We start from the raw sequence: 22,488 nt of genomic DNA, 5'->3' as shown, positions 1-22,488 counted from the left end.
AATTGAGCATATTATACCTTATTAAAACTGTTGCACTCTGATTCAAATAAACTGAATGTTATTAATAGTATTTAGTGCACATGTGTCGGTACATTATTTTCTATATATTGTATTTACTTAATATACAAAGGCTTAACATTATGCAAAAATGTATACAAGAGAATTTGTATTCTATATACAGAAAGTTTATCTAATTCTTCTCCTGCGCCAATTTCTTCTGATTAATCATCTCTCTAAATTGTCCTAATATAAGATTTTCTCTCTTTTGTCGTTCCTCTTTACTGAACATTGCCAAGGCACGCTTTTCATCGGCGGAATAGATTTGGTTCTCCTTACGTATACGAACGGCTTCCATACGACGGTGCCTTTAGAGAGAGATAGAACATTTAAAATGCATATATCTTTAGCAAGCACATAAATAAAAATATTCTTTATATTTTATCAATATGTTTGTTAATTTAATTTTAAACTAATAATATTTGCATTATGTATTTGCATTATTATATTTTAGAAAATCAAATTCTACATATTATATATGTTTTTTAAATGAAGAATCAAAATAGATTGTTGTACAAATCTTTAAATGTATTCTATATAAACATTACCTGCTGCCGCTCATTACATAACCAACGGATTCGTATGAGGCAATCTCCTCGGAAGTGAGGCCGATTTCACCTCTCCTGGGTATACGTTTCCCTTCGGCGACATAAGCTGCCATCGCTGCACCCTCGCCTGGTAGTAGAGCCTTGCCGAAGTCTTTAGCCGAGAGAGTCACATGCGGTTTCGGAGCGGGTCCTACTGTACCATCATCTCCGCTGTCATCTGAACTCGAACCTTTCCTAAGTCTCGGTTTATCCGTAACTGCAGTCTTTTCTACCCAAACCTCTTCGTCACTGCTGCTGCTATCATCAGAACTACTACTGTCTGTGTCTTTCTTTGCTTTCTTTCTCTTCTTCTTTTCCCTCTTTGCCTCCTTCTTTGCTTTTTTCTCTCTCCTTCTTTCCTTTTTCGCCTTCTTTTCCTTTTTTAATTTTTTACTCTTCTACAAAGTGTAAATATGTTCACTAATGTTATTATAAGTATTTGATACTCAATGCTGATTGAATTAATCTAAATACCTTCTTTTTAGTATCGTGTCTTTTCCTCTTGCGATCTTTTGGTAAAATGTTATCCTTTTGTTTGATCAAATCTTCTGTCTCTTCGTCTGAACTACTGCAAATAAAAAGATAATCCAAAATTGTGGTGATACATATATATCTTTAACTATATAAATATGAGTCACTATGATCATATGTCCTGTAACAAAATTGTGCATTTATGTCACTTTTTTAAACTTACAAATTTATAAATTTGTCCAGCATTAAAATTCTAATTTTATGAGTTACAAATTATAATATAAGGCTTCATGACATTAATTCTTTGTATAGTATTATTTAAATTGACAGTCAAATACAGGTCTAACGAAGTACATACTGTTCGATTTGAATAGGAGATTTGCTCCAAGCCTCAGGAACTCCTCGCAATCCTATCAACTCTCTCTCGCGTCTTCGCGCATCCATCATTTTTTCGTTCATCATTTTTTCACTATTTTATGAATATTTATCCTCGTTAAGATGCACTATACAATATCACTCTTCTCTCAATTTTTTTTCGAACAACGCGTCCATTTTTGACAAACAAGAAAGGTTATGTTTCTTCCTTTTTCTTCAATTTGATTGGTTCCGTTTTGGTAAAGTAATTCACTGTTTGACCGACACTTCAAAGTCTAGTATCGCCATCTATCTTTGGAAGGAAAAGTTTCTCATCAATTTTTAATGTTGGTAAAATCACTATTTGTGTTATCAGAATTCAATTTTATTTCAATCAACATGCAATGTCCAAGGAACAGCTTTCAAAAAAGTACAGGTAGATTTAACGTTAAATTTATATCGAGTAAAGAATTTTTAAAATTTCGAAATTTTTTCTATTTAACAGCCAATCATGTGACGAGCTTATTTGTGTCTCTTGCTGAAAAGCTCTCTAATCGAATATCATGCATGTGTGTAGGACTCGGAATGATCTATGATGGAAGAAGAGGAGGCGAAAAAAGATAACATTGAAGGCCTGAGGGATTTGAATTTGGAAAACGAATAATAAAGCAAAAATGAAAGAAAAGAATGCAATATTGCACGCAATTGATACGCTACTTCCAATGTTTCCTACAAGAGCTGTCGCTTTTATTGAAATTGGTGTGTATACACGAGTGGCACAGTGCTTTTTTCACGTAATTTCTTTTTTTTTTGTTGTAATATCCCGTACACACTGCGGTTCGAATTAACGGGCGAGTTTGAGCCTTTAACGCGCTTCGCGAATGTTTTCTCTAATAGTCATCTCTACTGGTCCGGTGCATATAACTCTCTTTCTTTCTATATGTATTATGTCTACCTTAATGTTATATGTATATGTATACACTTGCATATGTATATACACAAAAGGTCCCGAATTATCGCTATATTTTACCATTCTCTATCTATCATTTTAATCTAATAATAAATTTTAATTTAATAATAAATAAAATAAATAAACAACGTTGGGACACTTCGTGTATACGCATACGTAGCATATATTATATTTTATCATATATATATAATTTTTTTTAATAGTATAAAATTAACATATATGGGGAAGATATTGAGAATCCTTTGGCAAACCTCCAAACAACGTCAGAGTGTTGAAAAAGATTCGCAACTTTAGACGCGTCTGAAAAGTCCGATAATAAACGCGGAAAAAGATTCTCGTCTCCGACGAAAAGTTCTGTTTTGGAAGTTTGTCAATAAAGTTTCACGCGCTTTTTGTGTGATGTACATGTATGTGTATGTATGTGTGAGACACCCTATATATCGCATAGAGCGCGCGCGAATGATTACAGATATATGTGTATGTACAAGGTGTTTGAAACTTTGAAAGAAGAGTCGGAGCGATGGAATGATCGATGTGTCTCTTTCGTTCACTCGATATCGATAATAGTACCTGTATCGCAATCTCTGTCTCCGTTTGTTATTCCAAGAAGAAATGACACAGAGCTTAAAACAAGAGTGAAAAAGATATTGAGCTCGATAGAGCGAAATTTCTTCTCTCTCATCATTTTAGAATATCTTGCTTCCACGATTGCGATTTACTTTTCTCTCTTGACTCTCTGTGCTCTCTTTCTCTTACAGTCTAATATATTATACAAATATCTCTTACAAGTATCTCTTAATAAATCTATTTTGTGTATTCATTTAGACAAGGTAAACGCAACGAAACCGCTAACATAAACATCACGGTGTGTGTAAATTAATATATTTTATAATAACATATGTAAAAAAATAATACATCTTAATACACAGAATGTCAGGGCAATCTCTTCCCAAAAAAAGCTCTTGTAGTTTACTTCGAGAGCTTTTTAAAAATACTATGATAAAGTATTTTTTCTATAATTTCTTAATTTTTACATAAACCATAAAATATCTAATAAAATATTCATTTTACATTTATCCTACCTTAATACTTTTATGTACAAAATGAGAGGAATTAATTGGTGTAAAGAAAATACATAATTGTTTCGAAAAAAATAATGTAATTGTTAATTGTAAATTACATGTTTTTTCTTCGAAACAATTATGTGTTTTCTTTACATCAATTGATTCCTCTCATTATTTTGTATATAAAAGTATTAAGGTAAGATAATCGAAAAACAAATATTTCACTAGATATTTTATGGTTTATGTAAAATTAAGGGATTATTTCAAGTCTCATAAACTACAACTCGAAAAGTACTCGATGAAAAAATACTTTATTATAGTATTTTGAAAAGCTCTCGAGGCTACAAGAGCTTTTTTTGGGAAGAGATTGCCCTGACACCGTGTATAAAAAAATATATGAAAATAATATATAAATATATTTTTTGGAAGATGTATAAATAAACTTATATATACGAGATAATCTAGAGTTCAAATTGAAAGATGTGGAATTCTTATCGCGCGTGGCGAATATAAACGTAATTGTCATTATGTAGAAGACATTAGAATATATTTTCACGTGCGAAAAAGGCAGTATTTGTTAAATTCCGCCGCGCGAGACCATGGATTCTCATGCGACCAAGTATCTTTTCTTTCACGTATCTTTCCTATACATATACTATATCCTACGAACCCTGACCTGTTTTATATCTTCGTCTTTTATTTAACACTACACACTTTACATTTTAACGTCGTTCAATTAATCTCGTTATTCGTATAATTCTGAAATATATGTTCTTATTCGTAAAACGCACTTTTGTTTCCGGCTCTCTAATCTCTATTCTTTTATATATATTTGTATAGTTTATATTTATATTTATATATATATATTTATCTTTTTTATTTGTTAGAATAATTCGCAAGAGATCATCAGAAGTCGTTTCCCCTCTCTCTTCTAATCTCTAAAATAACTATCGCTATATGTGAACGCGCGCGTTAGCGAGAATCTTCAGGTAATAATAGCATTTTTTTAAAAGGTAGACTTCGTACTCTTCATACGTGAATCCCGCTAGACAATTCCGGGATTTACTTTCCGTCCTGGTAAGACGTGCTTAAAGCTATATATCTAAGTCGAGAATTTCTATGTATATGTGTGTGTATGTGTGTGTTTGGTATGTGTAGTACTTAATGTAATTAGATACATATATAGGGAACTATCACAAATACGTCACTAATATCTCGCCAACAGAAGACATTCGGTGGTGAGTGGTGAGTGGTAAGATCCCGTTTCGACATTTCTTTCGAATCGATGCGAGAATGAACGCGAAATCGAGCGAGGTTTTGTTGAACAAATGATGAAGGAAGAGAATTCCACATGGCGGAATTTCGAGAATTCCTCACCGCTACGCGATCATACGTGTATATATACATATATGTATATGGCACCACGGGAGAGATCTTTCTTTCTTTTTTTTTTCATTTTCTTCTTATCGTTTTTCTTCTTCTTGTTTATCGAGTAGAGTTAATCGGTTGGACGGTGAAGCACACAGAATTTAGCGTCGCTAGACAGTCGTTTCCCGGTCCACGTGAATGTACTCCACGAAACCGGGCGGCTGCTGTCAGGACGCCGCCCCAAGGAGCGTCTCCTCCGTTGGTGCCCGTCGCGGCTTCTTGCTCTTCTTTGTCCCCTTGTAGTGAAGTCTCTTTGTGCGAGCTTTGGATCTAGAAAGTACAAATTGCATTTAGCAAATATTTTATGTTTTTCTCAAAGTTATAACTATGCTAATTTAAAATTGCAATTTTTACAAAATATATTTAAAAAAATTTTCCTTCGATAAAATTTTCCTAATATAATTTTTCTTTTCTAAATTTAATATAAAAACACTATTCCTAGTATTAATTATTGTAGTATTTTATATATACAAAATTAATAATATGTAAATATATATATTATTTATAAATATTTAAATATATAAATATTATTAATATATTTATATATTTATATATACATTTATTTATATTCATTTATATATTATTGATCTTATAAAATTGTATATAAAATTTATTATATTAATTAATAATGGTAATTTTTGTAGTGATAAGCAAATAAAAAAAATAATGCTGTGACATAATTGTTTCTTTTTTTCAATTTTTCAGAATGTTCGAGCCTATAATATATACCTGCTAATAAGAATAGTAAATAGGCACGCAAAGGCAGTGACAATTCCAGCGACGCCAGCCATGACGAGCCACACAGTGGAGGGCAACAGGCCGAGCAGTCGGGCACCGTTGCCGCAGTTGGCCTCGTCGTGACCGGACGGGCAGTGTTCGTATCCGTCGCACCAGAGACTAGCGGCAATGCAAGCGCCCAGCTCGGGACACTTGTGCGGGCAGTCGCCGATGTGGGACGGCATGCCGTTCGTCTCGTTCTCCGTTATTACGCCTCTCTCCGGAAGACGTAGCTGTCGGCGCAGCGCCGCCCGGCTCTTGGAGATCTCCAACCAGGACGCGGCCGCCTGTCCGGATTCCCGCGCCACAAAGTCCAGCAGCAGCGCCGGTGGTCTGGGTGGACCTGGCCATTTACCCTCCTCCGTCGCGCCCAACCATTCCTCCGAGAACACGTGTACGGTAAATTCGCGGGCGCCCGGTTCCGCCGGGCACACCACCTTCAGCAGTTTTTGCGGCCAGCCGGAATAGAGGAGAATGCGATTGGTAGTCGGACATTTTTGCTCGCCGATCCCGGTGCCACTAGGTGACTCGGGACTGACGGTCGGCGGCTCCAACGGTAAGAACCAACCCCAGGTCAGAACGAAGAGCGATCGATTCTCGCGCGCCTCTACGAGCCAAGGGAGGCCTTCGCAATAGATGTCTGGTCTCGACAGTGGAGGCATGATAAATCTCAGTTCGCCACCCTCGCCGCGGATTCTCTGCTTGCGCGGACATTCCGGCACGCGAATTAGCTCGAAGCTGGCGTAAAAGAAGAGCGTGTCAAAGTCTTCGTGAGGCGCCTGCTGATCCACTAGGAAAGTAATCTCTATCGCCCGGCCGGAGGAGATGTACGTGAGTGGCAAGTGTGATGTATTGTCGCATAGACACGCCCGAGGTACCTTCACGTCCCGCCACGGTGCCTCATAGAGGACCAGACGTGCCTCTCTGGACCCGACTTCCTGAACGCAGCGCGGTCTGCCGGTATGGGGATCCGAATCGCTCATACACATGGTGGATTCACCCAGACTGACATTATGCAGCGTCAGACGAACCCGTTCACCGCTGCCAGCTTCCACGCGATACCTAAAATCGGAATTAATAATCAAGGTATTTATGAATCTTAATCGAAATCGATATCTACCAATTTTGTTTCATGTAATTTGAGTATCACTCGTCAAAACTTCTACTTGAGAAATATCCAGATTAATTGTTTCCAAAATAATTCAAAATAAATGCTTTTAGCGAGAATGTATTTGTATGTCTCTCAAGAATTTTCGAATCCTGAAAGACATTTTGTTAGAATCCTGAATTCTCTCTGTTTGTTATATATCTTTTTCAGTGACAACTACTCGGTTGTATTCCTTTGAGAAACTCGATCCTTACCTGCAATCTAATTTGCTAGAACCACCGCGGCCAAACAGACGTACATCGCGCGGTGACATCACTTCGCCAGTGCGCGCTTTGCGCCATACTCGACTGCAGACACCATCACCCCAGGGTTCACCGGGTTGAAGGGTGGAGACAAACTCGTATCGCGCCTGGAATGCAGAGAATTAGAGTGATACGCATAAATTTGGTTCCCCGACTATTGAAAAATAAATAGATAATTATATTTATTATAAGAAGAAAGAAGAATATTATGTACGATGGCTGATTCTCAAGATTAGAGAAGATGAATTAACAATATTGTTTAGTAAGTTATGGCAAGAGACTCGGTAAATCAACGCAATAAATGTTATGAAGCTCTAATCTTGTATATTTGCAAAGCGAACGGAACATGAATCATATTACTCAAAGTTTATTATTGTGTCGTCAACAGTTATCTAAAGCATGTAATGGCGTAGGAAAACGATATTTGCCACAGAGATGCAGTGTAATTTTATAGCATCAAGCTAAACTAATATTGAGGTCAAGAGCCAATTATTGAAGAAGCATCTGCCTTTAGAGATTTACATGACAAAATAATTTGGCTGGAAGGAAATATTATGCAAAAAAGTAATATATTCACAAAATTTTTATAATTCCTTTAATTAATTATAATCTCATATAAATGTTTCAATTATAGTCTCATTAAATGTTTCAACAAAAATCACTTCGTTAAAATAAGAAAAAGGAAAAATAGCTTAAATAGAAAAAGAAAGTAAAATTTTGACAAAAAATCGCACTGAAAATAATATTTACATCTTTTCCAAGATAAATTAATTAAACTTTACGAGAGTAATTAAATTAATTAATTCATATAATAGATATAATATATAATTTATATATGATTAAATTAATTAAATACAATAGAAATAATTTACTATTTAAATATTTTACTTTAGATGATCGAGTTAGACAATTCATACACTTACGTGGAAGTTGATCGGATGAAGGGCGGTACCCAGAACAGTCTCCATACGTAACGTCAAGCTCGGAGCGGCTGTCAAGTAGCTCTCGTCCTCGGTGCAGGGTCTCGTGCTCCTGGTTATATTCCGAAGAGCCGCGTGGGCGCATAACTTGGGCGTGTCATCGCATAGCGTGGCCATCGGTTGACCCGTGTTCGGTGCTCCGTCCCAGAAAATGAGCTTAACAGCGCACAATAGCGACAACGGCGTGCTGTCCATCGCCGACTGGCCGGCGCTGGCATTGTTGTCGCCGTTGCCGGTCAAATCACGCTGCGAATACGACGAGAAATATATCCACACGCGATCGCCGATCGCCCCCTTGATGTTCCACGTGCAGCTGGAACCTGGTGGTAGCGCGTGCAAAGGTGCCCGTATCGTTCCGCTTCGCTTGGCGCCGACGCCGGTACCATTAACGAAGAAGTGACAACCCTGCGCGCCCTTGGCGTAATCCAGACCGTCCGAGTCGACGTAGACGACCCGTAGCTCGAGCTCAAGTCGCAGCGACGACGCGCCCAACGGTATCGCTACTGGTGAGCTGCGAAATTCCACCTGCATGGCGGGTCCACGCGCGGTTATCTGCGGTAATGGGCCGCCGCAATATACCAGGAGCACCGCGTCCTCGGTGCGAGCACCATCGCGGAAGATCAGACGATCCCTCTCCGGTGGACAATCCTGCCAAACGCTGAGACTGGTGTTGACGGCGGCATTGAGGCCTACCGGCCCGGTCGACGTGCTCTTGACGGATATCATTGCGTGCTTGCACGTGGGCACCTCCTTTTGGCGCACGGTGATCAGGCAGCTGGCGTTGCGCGGATACTCGCCGGGGTAGTTTGGACTCTGCAGGCGACACTGCTTCAGGTGGCACTCGTAAAAGTTACGGGAGCAATAGGTTCCTGGCACCGGGGAACCTCGCTCGACCGGTAGTTCCGGTTTGCCCAATCGGGCGACTGCCTCGTTGCGCGAAACGAAGCGGAAACGAAGACGAAATTCAAACGGCACCGTCGATGGCGCGTGAAACAGCCGTATAGAGGCAGTGACTGTACTGGTTTCGCTGTAAAAAGCAATGACAATGAATATCGTTTTATGCTGATTATTTTAAACTTTCATCAGACTTTGTAAAATTTTCCATATAATATTTGTTTCTATAATTTCTATAGATGTAAAAGAGAGAGAATTATCATAAAACTACATCTACTAGTTGCTACATCTTAGTAGTTAATAAGGAATCAAAAGGCGCTAGAAAGAAGTTCAAAAGAAGAAAAAATGTAGCAAGCCAGATTAGAAAAGTAAGTTTTTTCAATTTATTAAAAGGATATCATCTTATAATCCGCATGCAAACACAAACGACATATATACAAACGACAATAATCAAAACTAATATTAGACAGAAAAAGAACAAGAAGAGAGAGAGAGACAACTAGACAGACCTGTAATAAGATGCACGACCCTCACCGACGCCGCACCACGAGCCGCCCGTGAAGTGTCTACCGAGTTCGGCCAGCTGAAGCGAGCCTTCGGGACAGCTGGTGAAGTAATTGTCGGCGTTGGCGTCGATGCGACCAACGCTGAACGCGTCCCACAGCAGTTGGACCAGCTCGCCGTAACCCTGTCCGGCCGCGGTGAATGTCAGGTGACAGAGAAACGGCAGACGTTCCTCGGCCGGTCTAGGCAGGTCCAGCTTGTACGTGCGTCCCTCGCGACCGTGGTACGTGCGATTGCACGGGGTGCACATCGCCGGCTCGTCGCTGCCATCGCCGCAGTCATCCTCGCCGTTGCAATAAGCGTCGATCGGCACGCATCGGCCGTCCCGGCACGTCAACTCGGCCAAGCCGCAAGTGCCGCTGCCACCGCCGCCTCCTCCTCCGCTGCCCCCGCCGCTCCCCCCTGTGCCACCCCCTATGCCAACGCCGTTCGACGCGTCAGCGATCAGCAGTAGCAGCAACAGCAGCGAGACGATGCGATGCAGCGATCGACATTGTTGTCTATCGTTGTTATCGGATCCTCCTCCGGTATCAGCTATCTCCTGCTCAGCGAGAAACCGATTCGCGATACATTGCACGCTTCTTCAAGAGGTTTCATTTACAATTCTAATCACATGTTTAATCTTAACAATTTAATTAATCATTTCTCTAAAGCAATTTTTTTTCCCGCAGCAATGTGATGCGAGTTAGCCAAAGTTGCAACTCGGAGAATTAATCGTGTTAGCGAGGAGACCTAGGTCTTAAACGGTCGGGATTTAAATCGATCGGTCCTCGCGGCTCGATATATGTACATCGAGACGCCGCGTCGTAAACACCTGTTTCGAGGAGCGCTTCGAATATCCGCGACACAATTACGCGACCGATTTAAATCCACCATCCTGCATTCATCGATACAACCGAGTTAATGACAGAAAAGGTCACGCGACAATTACCATAATAATTCGCCAGCGAAACGAGCATATCACAGTGACAATTCCAACGGTGCGATCCGGACGTTGACTTCGAACGGCGGCATGTCGGCTCGACGACGAGGATGATGCGAGGAAGAAAAGAGAATCGCTAAAATCGCGGATCGCGAACGGCAGTAGTCGTCGACACCAACATCTTCCACAAGTTCGAGCGCAAAGACGACGACGATGACGATGACGACGACAATAATAAGGACTTGGTCTCTCGCAAGAGACAAACAGAGAGAGAGAAAGAGCAACGATGGGAACCCCGCCTAAGCGCCACCGCCTCCGTCACCGTCGCCGCTGCACTCACGAGGAGCGCCGTCACCCGTTGTGCACGTCCCGGAGGTCGATGCGCAACTGCACACCACCGCGTATCTTCCCCGGAGGGAAGCCAGCCGCCCGCGCGCCGCCGCTGCAGGCGACGTGTGCCACCGCGGCAGGGGTGAACAGAGAGAGAAACGGGGGTTGAGCTCGCGGAGAGAGCTGTGCCTTGTCTGCCTAGGCGCCTCAATGCATCGATCGACTTTTGGCGCTCTCTCTCTCTTTCTCTTCCCCCCTTCTCTCTCCTTCCATCTCTGTCCATGAAGCTCATCAACGTGCAGCGACAGCCGAAATGCGAGGAGAGACTCCGGGGATCTCTACGCGAGAGGTTTGCGGATCCATCGCTCGGATCTTGCTAATCATATATTGATGCGACCTGCCGAGCGTCATCTGGGAAAAGTAAAACAGAATTTCTCAATGTTACCTTAAATAAATAATACTCGCTCCAGAGTTTACCGTCTTCTCTCTTCCTCGCATTTCGCTCTTATCGGAATTTTTGCGTTCTAGTAATCGCCCTCGGGATTCGGTTAACTGTATATTCTTTAAGAAAATACGTTGTCAAAAGGATCGAATCCTGTACACGATACAATGGATATTAAAGTCGCGCGTGCAACGTTTGTCTTATCGAGACGCGACTCGATTGTTCAAGGTGGTTAACCGATTTCCGAGCGGAAATGGAGAGAAGCCGCTAGTGTTTGCCTTTAATATCGTGCGCTAGTTAATAGGCCGACAAGTGTAGGCTTCATTGCTGCGTCCTTCTCACTCTGCGGGATTATCAATGTCCAGACTTTTGACGTCGATGTACACAGGACGTTTCATGATTCGATCCATCTGAAGTATCTCCCTCGCTAGAAATTATCCGACTCGAAGAGACAATTCTTATCATCTTTATCTTTCAACATCCGCATTTGTCTTCTTCAATAAATATATCTCGAATCTTTCTATTGAAATTCCGCGTTGAATAAATTTAAAAAGATGCGCTATTTTTTGGAAAATCGTTTTTTAAGTGAAAAAGAAAGTCTCCTTTTGATCTTTCTTTTCAATCTAGTTCATTTCAAGCTTCATTTGATTCAGGCGCTGTATTATACACGTAATAACCTTGACCTACGGAAAGTAGAGTAATTTCTTCTCCAAGTAAATGAGGGAAATTTCAGTTGGTCACGCGATATTATGAAACGCCCTGTAGGGGACACGGACGCGCCGCAGCTTCCCTCCGGATCTCTCCGTTTTTTTTCTGCATCCATGACGACGCTAAGCATGTCGAGGACGTCGTCGTCGTTTTTGCTGTCCCTAATAATATACATACAGCCATCGGCGCGTACACATCCTCGTCGCACGGCGACGACGGAGTCGCCTATCGAACGCGGGTGCACACCCTTTTCCATCTCTCTTTCTCTCTCTCTTTCTCTCTTTGGACAGTGCATATAAAGGGATTGGTGGTAACATTCTTATCACGTTACCAGCATCATGGTACTCCAACGGTCGCTGTTCCCCTTTCTTTCTCTCGTCGGTTATCGATCTTTCGCGGTCGCTCATTATCTTCGCTTATTACGCTTAACAGTTCATCGTCCGCGCGAGCGAGCGACGCTCCGTCAATTGAAAATCTAATCTCGTAACGCGGTTACGAGGTAAATCCGATAATGCCGGCTGCGCGATAAAAAATTGCGTATCTATAATTTTAGACTTTAGCTATTGTACAGCACATAAAGTAATCTTACATTCTTTTGCATGATAGAGAAATAAAGGGGATGCGAAATTCCTGGAGATGTAAGTTTTCAGAGATCTCATTGATATACATGTGTGAGTGTATGTACATGTATTACATGTATATAATTTATATTTTTTTGTAAAAACTAATTTTATGTAGTCCGTAAAATGTATCTTATCATGTATTAAACAAACATTTCTTTGATGTTAAATGTAATATTTATATAAATTTATGGAATAGAATTTTTTTTATATTTTTCAGTAAATTTTAAATTCGCAATTATATTTATACATATATATACATACACATTATTATATATCTAGTATTTGATACAATGATATTATTAATAACATAACACAAAATCCATTTAAAAATGAAATAAAATGCATTATCCAGTCATTTTCAAATTTAATTTAGGATGCATTCTACATTCTCGAAGCTTGCGAAGCTATAGAATTCTTTGAGGATGTGCATATATGCAGATATCGTGACGCAAGGGGTGCAATTGAGTGCTGAATGCATTTGCAGGGATGCATGCTCACCTAGTTACGCCATCAGCGCGTAACATGGATAGAGCCGTCGTTCCGCTGTTCTAATTCAGTGTATTCTGGAATATCCTTTAAATAACGAGGGTGATCTCTCGACGCGCTACTATATAGATCTTATCACTTTAATGAAAATGTGTTCCCGAAAATGATCGAGTTATTGTTTTCGCTCCACGCGATATATTTAACCAAAATTGATTTAATTACATCATTAACGATTTCAATCTCATCACTGTCAATCTGCACACAAATTTCATTATTTTATGCTTTATTCATGTATATCACCACAAATTCGATATTTACATAGCATTAAAAAGATTAATATTTTTAATTAAATAAAATGCAAAATTTTTGAATTTAATAAAGAAACAAAAAGGATTAAAAATATTTCAATATCCCATTATAGAACTCCAAGATAATCCTACATTTTCTTCGGTTACATTACATTCCAATTTCTATGGAATTAAATTACAAGGAGTTCAGTCAAGAGAGAGAGAGAGAGAGAGAGAAAGAGAGAAATACATACACCAGAGAGAGTTCTCCTTTAATAAATATATTCAAAGATATTCGTATTGAGGATGTGTGTGTGTGTGCGCGCGCACACACATACACACACACACACACACATACACAAATCATTATTAGGTGAGTGATGAATTGATATTAAACTCGATGATATTAAATGATATTAAACTCGAATGATTTAATATGCAAATTTGCAAAATAGCAATAAGCTGAAATTAATCGCTATCATAATACCATTTGAATAGCAATGCATTAGTTTATATATGTCGTATGTAGTAGAATAGTGAAATTACATCGCGTTACATGTATATCTACACTGATACAAGTAAAATTAAATATTTTCTATTCATAACAATCAAATCCATTACTTTCACATATTTACGACTCAACGTATTTTTCATAGCGATTCGCTATTTGTTACAGAAATACAAAACTTGTGTATTTAGGCGGATTGTTTTAATAGCTTCTAAAGACTATTAAAATATCTTTACTCATCTTTTTTAAACGAGTTGTTTGCCTGGAGGAAATTGAATATACATTTTCCTAGATATTAATGTGTATATCTTAAAAAAAGAATGATAAGAGTTTATATATAATAAAGTTATCACACATGTAGAAAATATTGAATTTTTACACAGATTATGTCATACATATTAGAACTTAGTTTGTACGATCGATTATGATAATCGGAAAATATCGAAAGTGAGAAAACACTGGTTAAATGTTATGTGTACAAAATGGATAATAAATGTACAACAAATTTCCCAAGATCTATCGATTAATGTGACGCCGAGTTTGCAAAACTGTGAAAAACAACATATCGAAAGATACTCGTGGGGGAGCATTTAGAACGCGTAACGCGTACGTATGTCTTCCAGTTTCTTCGACACTTCAGACGGTGTTCTCTCGAGATCGCCAGAGATGCTCTTCTGCTTAACGGGTTCGATCGAATTGAATTGCTCGCAGAGATCGCCATCGATGACGTTCTTCACAGGATAATAATACGATCGGAAGGACAGATGATCCCTACCGCATAGGGGCGGGTGCTCGGATCGCATGTGCATCTCCAGATGTTGAAAGAAATCGTGATCTTCGTGACTGGTGAACGGCACGAGAACGCCCACCGTTCCGCTGAGAGTCGTGTAGACCAAACTCTCGGAACCGCCGGGTATGAGAGTCGCCTTTTGCAGGGACATTACCGTCTCGCCTACGTGAAAACACGCAACCGTGTCCGCTTTCTGGCTAGCGCCGTTCAGCAATCCTCGATCCCACAGAGCCTTATTCCCTGTAGGATCCTCGTCCACGTCGTCGTTAATACCGGTCGCCAACCGTATCACAGCTATGTTCCCATATTTATCGGCGGTAGCAACAGTATCGTAATCCAACACGCACGTGGTTGTGATAAATCTAGGATGTGTATCGTCTGCGAAAACGATTAATTGATTCTCCTGGCGTTTGTATCTCACGGCGTATACGGACTCCTGCACATCGCTGACGTAAATCCGTTGACCGATGGCGTTGATCGAGACCACGGCATTGGGTATATGCTTGTTCTCGCACTTGCGCAATAACTTCTTTTTACCCATGTCGTAAAGCCGTAGCATCCTGCCTACGCCGACCAGTACTCGGCCCTGATACGGACAAATGGCCAATGGTACCTCGTCCAACGGAGATTTGTGCAACAATTCGATACTAGTACACTCCGTATTTACTCTGGAAAGAAGCGATTGTTTTTCATTATTTCTCGTCCCATGAAATACTGCGTTAGAAGCGATAGATTTTTAAAGCATCAGCACTGCAGGACTATATCATCAAAAATACAGACATGTTCTAGTTTCATCATACGAGCATTATAAATTAATTAAAATAACTTCCTTGTTTTTAGTGATAAGAATTTAGTTATAAGAATATAAGAGAAAATTAAGATTAGACTTTCCAGATTAATATCTTCTATTCATGTATCGCGCGAATGTAATGAAGTATCTTACTTGTATGTATAAAGGAAACCGCCGTTGCTAACTCTGGGATTTAATTGAAACTCTTTTGCGACTCCAACGATGAGGAACAGTTGATCTCCTTGATTGGCAAACTTCACGAGACAGAGACTACGAAAGAAAAAAAAATTTAATAATATCAAAAATATTTTCGATGATATTAAAAGAATAATTATTCTTTTCTCGACTTACCATAATGCAGCTAGATTTTGCTCGAAACGATGCACCTCGAATGTTTGGCCAGTAGTCGGTGCCATTATTCTCAGCATCGAGGCCCAAAGGCCTGGTCCCGCACGCGGGGCACCGAAAACTGCCTCATTCGGCTCCTCCGATAGGAACGCTTCTGCCAATTCACGGGCGACAGCAGCCTCCTCAGCGCCGGCTGCTTCCTGCATTTCCTCCGCCATTTGTAATCTTCTCTGTTGCTTCGTCTCTTCCGTGTAAGCGTTGTGTTCGGTCTCGATGATTACTAGGTGCGCAGAATCGGTGTGAATGGCAAACTTCCGCGGCGTATACTCCAGCGGAAAGCTCACTTGATTGAATACGGCACCGAGTTTTTCGAGTGCCAGAATCCTCAAGGTATTGGTCGATATGGCGACGATACCTTCTGGACACTGTTCAGAACTGAAGCCAGATGCAAATTCTAAACTCTCGTACGACAAAGGCGTAAGATGAAAGCGGTTCTGATGATAGTAACTCAGCCACGATCGACTGCTCATCGCCAATACAGCTTGATTACCCTGCATACGTATTCTGAAAAGCTTGACAGGACGGGAACCCAAGTAGCGTGTTCTCGTATCCGCGAGATCGCCAGAAATCGGATCTAATACTGTCCTGAGTAATACGCCGTTTTGCAAACCTGAAGAAATAATAACATAGTTTTATAATTTTAAATGTAATTATTGTATATTAACATATCTTTTACAATTTGTGGTTGTATCTTAAATATTAATTCGTGTAATATTTATTCGTATAATTCATGTTTGCAAATATGTATAACTTACCTATGTTTAAATACAAACTGGATTGTTGTGGCGCTGAATCCTCGGAATTGTCGGCCTCCTTTGCACCCATTTCCACGATACATAGACTCTCCGCAGCAGCCGGTAACGCTTGCATACTCCTCGGTGCTAAACAGTCCGAGGGATCCAATGATATTATCCTCACTGTATTATCCTGTAGGCCAACGGCAAGGAACCACGAGCGTTGTTCGCCCACAGCAACATTTCCGAGAGCCATGCACATTACTTCTGATGGCATCTTCTTTCTTTCCGTATATTCATTCAATTGTCCAGTCTAAAAAATATGAATGAAATAAATCGGCATTGTCGATAGATAATTTTGCAAATGTCATGTTCACTCTACATCAATCTCAGCTATTAAATGATAAGCTTAGAATTGGCTGTGCCAAGATGAAGCAAGTGATATGCTCTTCGCATCTCTTACATCTCTGAGAAAGAACAATAGACATTACTCAGAGAGAACAATAATGCGATTATCCCGGCAAGTGTGATTAATCGAGAAAACAATGGATTTATATAAGGATACGTACGGGATCCATTTCAAAGTAGACGAGTTCCCCTCCAGTGAGAGCGATCACAACTTGACGTTGATTTACCGCGCACTTTACGATGGTCTTCTTGCCAGGAGCCTTCCATTCATTGACACGTTTATCTGCACGGATGTGACGTATACCGTCAGGATATACCTGAAAGCGGATTGTGATATTTATTTAACGTTTCAAATCATTAAGAATATATTTTTAACTATTACTCTTAAATTAATATGTAAATATATCATTATTATTATTATTATTATTATTATTAGTCATATATTTATGTCTTTTATAAATTATAATCTATATTATATAAATATACAGGATGTCCGGAAAATCGTCCGCAATATTTCGGAAGTGATTCGGGAAAGAAAGAAATAGAAGGAAAAAGTTACATAAACATAGGTCAGGAAATAAGTCATTTCCAAGCCTCTTTTATGTTTAAAAAATTTTATTGTTCACTTGACCCCTTTTCTAAATTCTTTTATAATCTTAAATTATAATCTTAAATTTAAATTTTTAAATTCAAATTTTTAAATTTAAATTTTTAAATTTGAAATTTAAATTTGAATTTAAATTTAAAAATTCAAATTCAAATTTTTAAATTCAAATTTAAATTTAAATTTAAAAATTTGAATTTAAATTTAAAAATTTAAATTTGAATTTTGAATTCAAATTTTTAAATTTAAATTTGAATTTAAAAATTTAAATTTGAATTTTTAAATTTAAATTTGAATTTAAAAATTTGAATTTTTAAATTTGAATTTAAAAATTTGAATTTTTAAATTTAAATTTTAAATTTAAATTTAAATTTAAAAATTTGAATTTAAAATTCAAATTTAAATTTTTAAATTCAAATTTAAATTTAAAAATTTGAATTTAAATTTAAATTTAAAAATTTAAATTTGAATTTTTAAATTTAAATTTGAATTTAGAAATTTGAATTTAAAATTTGAATTTAAAATTTGAATTTAAATTTAAATTTAAAATTTAAATTTAAAAATTCAAATTTAAATTTTTTAATTTAAATTTAAATTTAAAAATTTAAGATTAGAAAAAAATTTAGAAAAGAGGAATGCTAAGTGAACACAGAACAGAAACGCATGGATGACATCTCTCTCCTACTTGAAAGTACTGAACTATAAATTACGATTTTTTAATTTCCGGACCTATGTTTATGTAATTTTTTTCCTTCTTTTTCTTTCTTTTCTAAATCACTTCCCGCGTATTGCGGGCAATTTTCCGGACATCCTGTATAGAGTTTTATATAATGTTATTGAAATTGAAAAGTTTGTGATTGTCAGGCCTATAAAACCAGGAAAGTTCGGACGAGAATCGGAACCTTCCAACGATGTGAGCCTAGAATTACTTTAGCACTCTTTTTGCGACCGACAAGATGATCGACCAAAATCAAGCCGGAGATACCGAATGCATCGCAAATAATTCTGCAATCCTACGAGCGAATCATTCGTCCCACAAAATTGATTATATAAATAAGTGATTTTATAGTACGTTTGATATTATAAATATTGTGTGTATTTAATAAAATGTTTCTTCGATTTAGACAAGATTTTAGACTCATAGAATGTATAATTCACACATGAGATTAAATACGCGCAGAATATAACGCGATGTATAATTCCAATGTGCAAAATACCTGCACCAATGCATCCTCGCCCAATGCTGAGCAACTCAAGGTTGGTGTCGTACCAAGAAAACCCGAGTCCGTCACTTCCTCGACAGTCTCGCCGATACTGAGTACGAGCGTGGCATTCACGAAGGACACTATGATGTATGCATCATATTCCTCTGCAATCAAAATTATAAGGCTTATTCTCAATACACAGGGAAATACGCGAACGAAAACGTCGAATTGAATTGTATATTTGAATTTGGAAATATAATGTATTTAATATTTCGCCCTTTCCCTCGATCGTTCGAAACTGCACACGTTCTCGGGGCACGGAAAGAGTTGACGAGCTTTCTTTCTTTCTTTTTTTTATGTCGAACGAATCGACTCTTATTCGTGCCAATTTCGCGCCGAAATCCTTACCTTTCGGTCATTCAGACTTCTGTGGGTCAACCAATAGCGCGCTGGCATCCTGAAAGAGAGAACTGGTGTTTGATAAGAGTGTATCAAGCCACCAGGTTCATTAATATCGTTTTACAAAACCGATGCCATTTTTTTTTTCTTTTCTTTAAGCAAACTATAATTTTCTTTTCCAAGTCATATTAAGTAAATATTCTTACCCCAAAGCTTTGCTCAAATTTACTACCATTGAGCTTTCTTATCCACATTTTCTTTTGCAAAAGAAGAATAAGATAATAAAAATCTGCGGTACATTTAACTTCTGTGATTGCATAAACGGATTCATTTCACCTCGCAAGTGATATATGCAAGATATTCAAAGAAATAAATAAACGACACATGTGAGAATAAACGATCGCAGTTAAAACTTGCCGATCGTTGAAGAAGCAATTCAAGTAGGAACATGCAAACGATTGATAGAAATATCTTTCGACTAACCATCGATTCTTCTTTTCACGGTCCATACGGCATTTGGGTTACCAGGCAATTCGCTCACGGCCATTTCAGAAACCTCGAGACCGTGGCGTAGCACGCGCAGCGTAGATCGCGGTCCTCGACCACAAGCAATGTATAATTGCGGCGTATCTTCGTTTGCCAAATCTGCCACCTGTGCATTGAAGGTAATGACAAATTTTCATTTAAATAAATTTATATATAACTCTTTCTACAAATATGATATGAAGAAGAAAATTCTCAATTGTACATTTGTTTCTCTAAGGATTCACTTCAATTTGCAATAACAAACCAAAGGCGACAAAGAGAATTTTGCTCTCGCACATCTATCACAGAAAAGAGACGCATGGATGACATCTCTCTCCTACTTGAAAGTGCTGAACTAAAATTTGCAAAATTTGCACTATAAGAGTATAAATGTCACCTGACAAGCCATTATGGGTGAGAGACTGTCCATTTCATCGACTAGCACTAAATTTCGAAGCGGTCGTGGCGCGAAGAAGAAGGTATCGCCTTCCTCGAGCGGCATCGCTGAGCTGAATTCGGGTTCATCGTCGTCATCGCCGAGATGCGCTATTTGATAGAGGTAACTGAAAAACAATAACGTAATTGTGCTGTTCTCAATCATTTCTATTATATGTGCATGACTATGTGATGCGTCTATGATACTAACTGATTGCCAAATTCCGAGGCAACAAACAGGAAACCCGTTTTCAGGACACACATACTCGCTGCAACAGGTACCGTATCGAAGTACTTGAGCTTGATCTCAGTAACCATGTCCTCGTCTGTCTCGAGAGTGATTTTGAAAATGTCCCCTTGTTCTGTTTGCGCCAGGAAAAAGAACATGCTTTTTGTCTTGTGAGTAGCAGAACACACAAATATCATTCCTCTTTCGGGATCGTCCAGGTCGTTACGACGTCGTGGGATCGGACAACGAATATCGTGCTGATCACCGAGATTCTTGTAGGTGAGATAGTTTTCGGAGCAAATTAGTACACCGCTTGGACCATCGTTGCCGCCCGGCACAGATACAAGAAAGTTAGCATGTTCTTCCAGTGGCTCGCTGTATTTTCGCACTACGTGATTTAGACCGAGATCGAGCTCGTACAGCGTCAAAGTTTGCTGCGTCTTCACCGCTGCATCACCTGTAGGATCGCTGTCTGCTTCCTGTCGAATTAATGTTTTTAGAATATATTGAATGTCTCTTTTATAAATTTAATACTGTGAATATAATTGCATAAGCACCATCATAATAAGAAATAGGTGTAATCAATGTTAATCAGTTGAAACACGGTTACAAAAGTAATCATATGGCATTTAGTTACAACAAAAATATTCATTATTTCAAACCGTTAACAATGCAAGTTTACCTCATAATCGATCTCTAAACATGCAAACATGGGATTATCAAAGCCAACATCGACGCCAACCGTGTGATATACTAGTGTGTTGCTCTTATGAGCTTCCAATGGAGAAGAGATTGTCAAACGGGCTTCTGCATCTCTGTTTAGGATATACACGAGTTTCTGCTTTTCAATAGCACCTAAAATAATATTAATATATATATATATATATATATAAATCAAATTCATTTAGATGAATATAATTGTTATCGGCAAATAGACTGCCATCATAAAAATAAAAAGGTGTAATCAATGTTAATCAGATGAAACACAGAAGTAATCATATGGTAGTTGACAATAACAATAATTATTCATTCAATAATTGTTAAAAGAACACCACAAACGATACAAATATGTGCAATACCTATCATAACTGCTCTGCCTTTTGGATCAATGGCTAGATACTGGCCAGGTACAATGCGTCTACAACCACTCTTGCCAAAGGTCTCTTGATGTACCTTATCGAACATATTCTTGGCAGGAATATATTCCAAAATTACTATGCGCCCGGAATCCGAACCAACAACGATATAATCTTTCGTTGCTCCCGTCAATCTGAATGCCATCAGAGACCTGATAATGCCAAAAACCTCAACAGTCAGCAGAGTGTGAACCTTCCCCGTGTTCGGGTCCGGTCGCAGCAGCTCCAGCGACTTGCCGCGAGAGACGAGGATCTCCTGCATCTTGCTGCCGGAGAAGTTCCCGTGCACCGCGTGAGTGATGCCGGTGGCGCGTTGTAGGGTCAGATTGTACAGATACATCTTCAGCGGCACGTTTTCTTCTTCGTTGATCGATCAATGGAATTGACGAAGGCTTACGCTCTCGATAGAAGTTGCCGAGCGTCCATACTGCAACACACATGCACCTTCGTACAACAATTCGACACGATGTCATCCATCTTAATTCCGCTCGAAGCGAATTATTAAAATAAAATAACGATAGATATCAAAGCGGAGAAATGTTGGGAATGTTCTTTTACCTTGATCAAGTTTTCGGCGCGATAACGCTCGACGATGCCTCCAGATTTTCTCGTTGTGGTCCGAGAGTCGAGTAAACCTGCCGCCACAACCGTTATGAGAGGACAGATCTCATCAGCGTTCGCAAAGTTTACTCTTTCCACCGGAAACGAAGCGCGTTTTTTTTTTTCGGGAAATGTCGTATCCGGTGCGCGCAAAATCCTAGTTCGTTTATTGGCTATGTCATCGGCGCCATATTTACGGAAACCTAAAGGTTCATTCGTATGAAGATGTAGAAAGTTATTCATGAGTTCCCTAAAAAAATATAAAAGATTAGTATATGTGTTTGCATATATTAATATGTGCGTGTGTGCATAAAATACCATATGTCATACATATATAAATTAATATATATTTTTATAACTATA

At 38.9% G+C, this 22,488-nt stretch overlaps 3 protein-coding genes across 3 annotated transcripts; all 3 read right to left on the bottom strand.

Annotated features, from left to right (window-relative positions):
• Positions 1-36: 36 nt before the first annotated feature.
• Positions 37-1,693, bottom strand: LOC105258334 (NKAP family protein CG6066). The gene is made up of 4 exons (XM_011269545.3): positions 1,474-1,693; positions 1,119-1,212; positions 606-1,042; positions 37-365 (listed from the first exon to the last, which is right to left on the bottom strand). Exons 1-4 carry the CDS (start codon positions 1,575-1,577, stop codon positions 191-193), a joined length of 810 nt encoding a protein of 269 aa, XP_011267847.1. The 5' UTR covers positions 1,578-1,693; the 3' UTR covers positions 37-190.
• Positions 1,694-3,919: 2,226 nt separating this feature from the next.
• On the bottom strand, positions 3,920-10,946 carry LOC105258335. The gene is made up of 6 exons (XM_011269546.3): positions 10,488-10,946; positions 9,502-10,097; positions 8,042-9,125; positions 7,071-7,225; positions 5,661-6,770; positions 3,920-5,201 (listed from the first exon to the last, which is right to left on the bottom strand). Exons 1-6 carry the CDS (start codon positions 10,488-10,490, stop codon positions 5,099-5,101), a joined length of 3,051 nt encoding a protein of 1,016 aa, XP_011267848.1. The 5' UTR covers positions 10,491-10,946; the 3' UTR covers positions 3,920-5,098.
• A 2,655-nt stretch (positions 10,947-13,601) lies between these two features.
• LOC105258336 (splicing factor 3B subunit 3) lies at positions 13,602-22,290 on the bottom strand. The gene is made up of 12 exons (XM_011269547.3): positions 22,084-22,290; positions 21,469-21,952; positions 21,072-21,244; positions 20,372-20,868; positions 20,123-20,288; positions 19,684-19,852; positions 18,814-18,965; positions 17,154-17,309; positions 16,606-16,897; positions 15,794-16,460; positions 15,596-15,712; positions 13,602-15,320 (listed from the first exon to the last, which is right to left on the bottom strand). Exons 2-12 carry the CDS (start codon positions 21,863-21,865, stop codon positions 14,453-14,455), a joined length of 3,654 nt encoding a protein of 1,217 aa, XP_011267849.1. The 5' UTR covers positions 21,866-21,952; positions 22,084-22,290; the 3' UTR covers positions 13,602-14,452.
• Positions 22,291-22,488: the final 198 nt, after the last annotated feature.

This window comes from Camponotus floridanus, unplaced genomic scaffold (genome assembly GCF_003227725.1).
Source record: "Camponotus floridanus strain SB8 unplaced genomic scaffold, Cflo_v7.5 scaffold124, whole genome shotgun sequence".
Classification (NCBI taxonomy): Eukaryota; Metazoa; Arthropoda; class Insecta; order Hymenoptera; family Formicidae; genus Camponotus; species Camponotus floridanus.
This window is presented reverse-complemented; position numbering and strand designations above follow the sequence as displayed.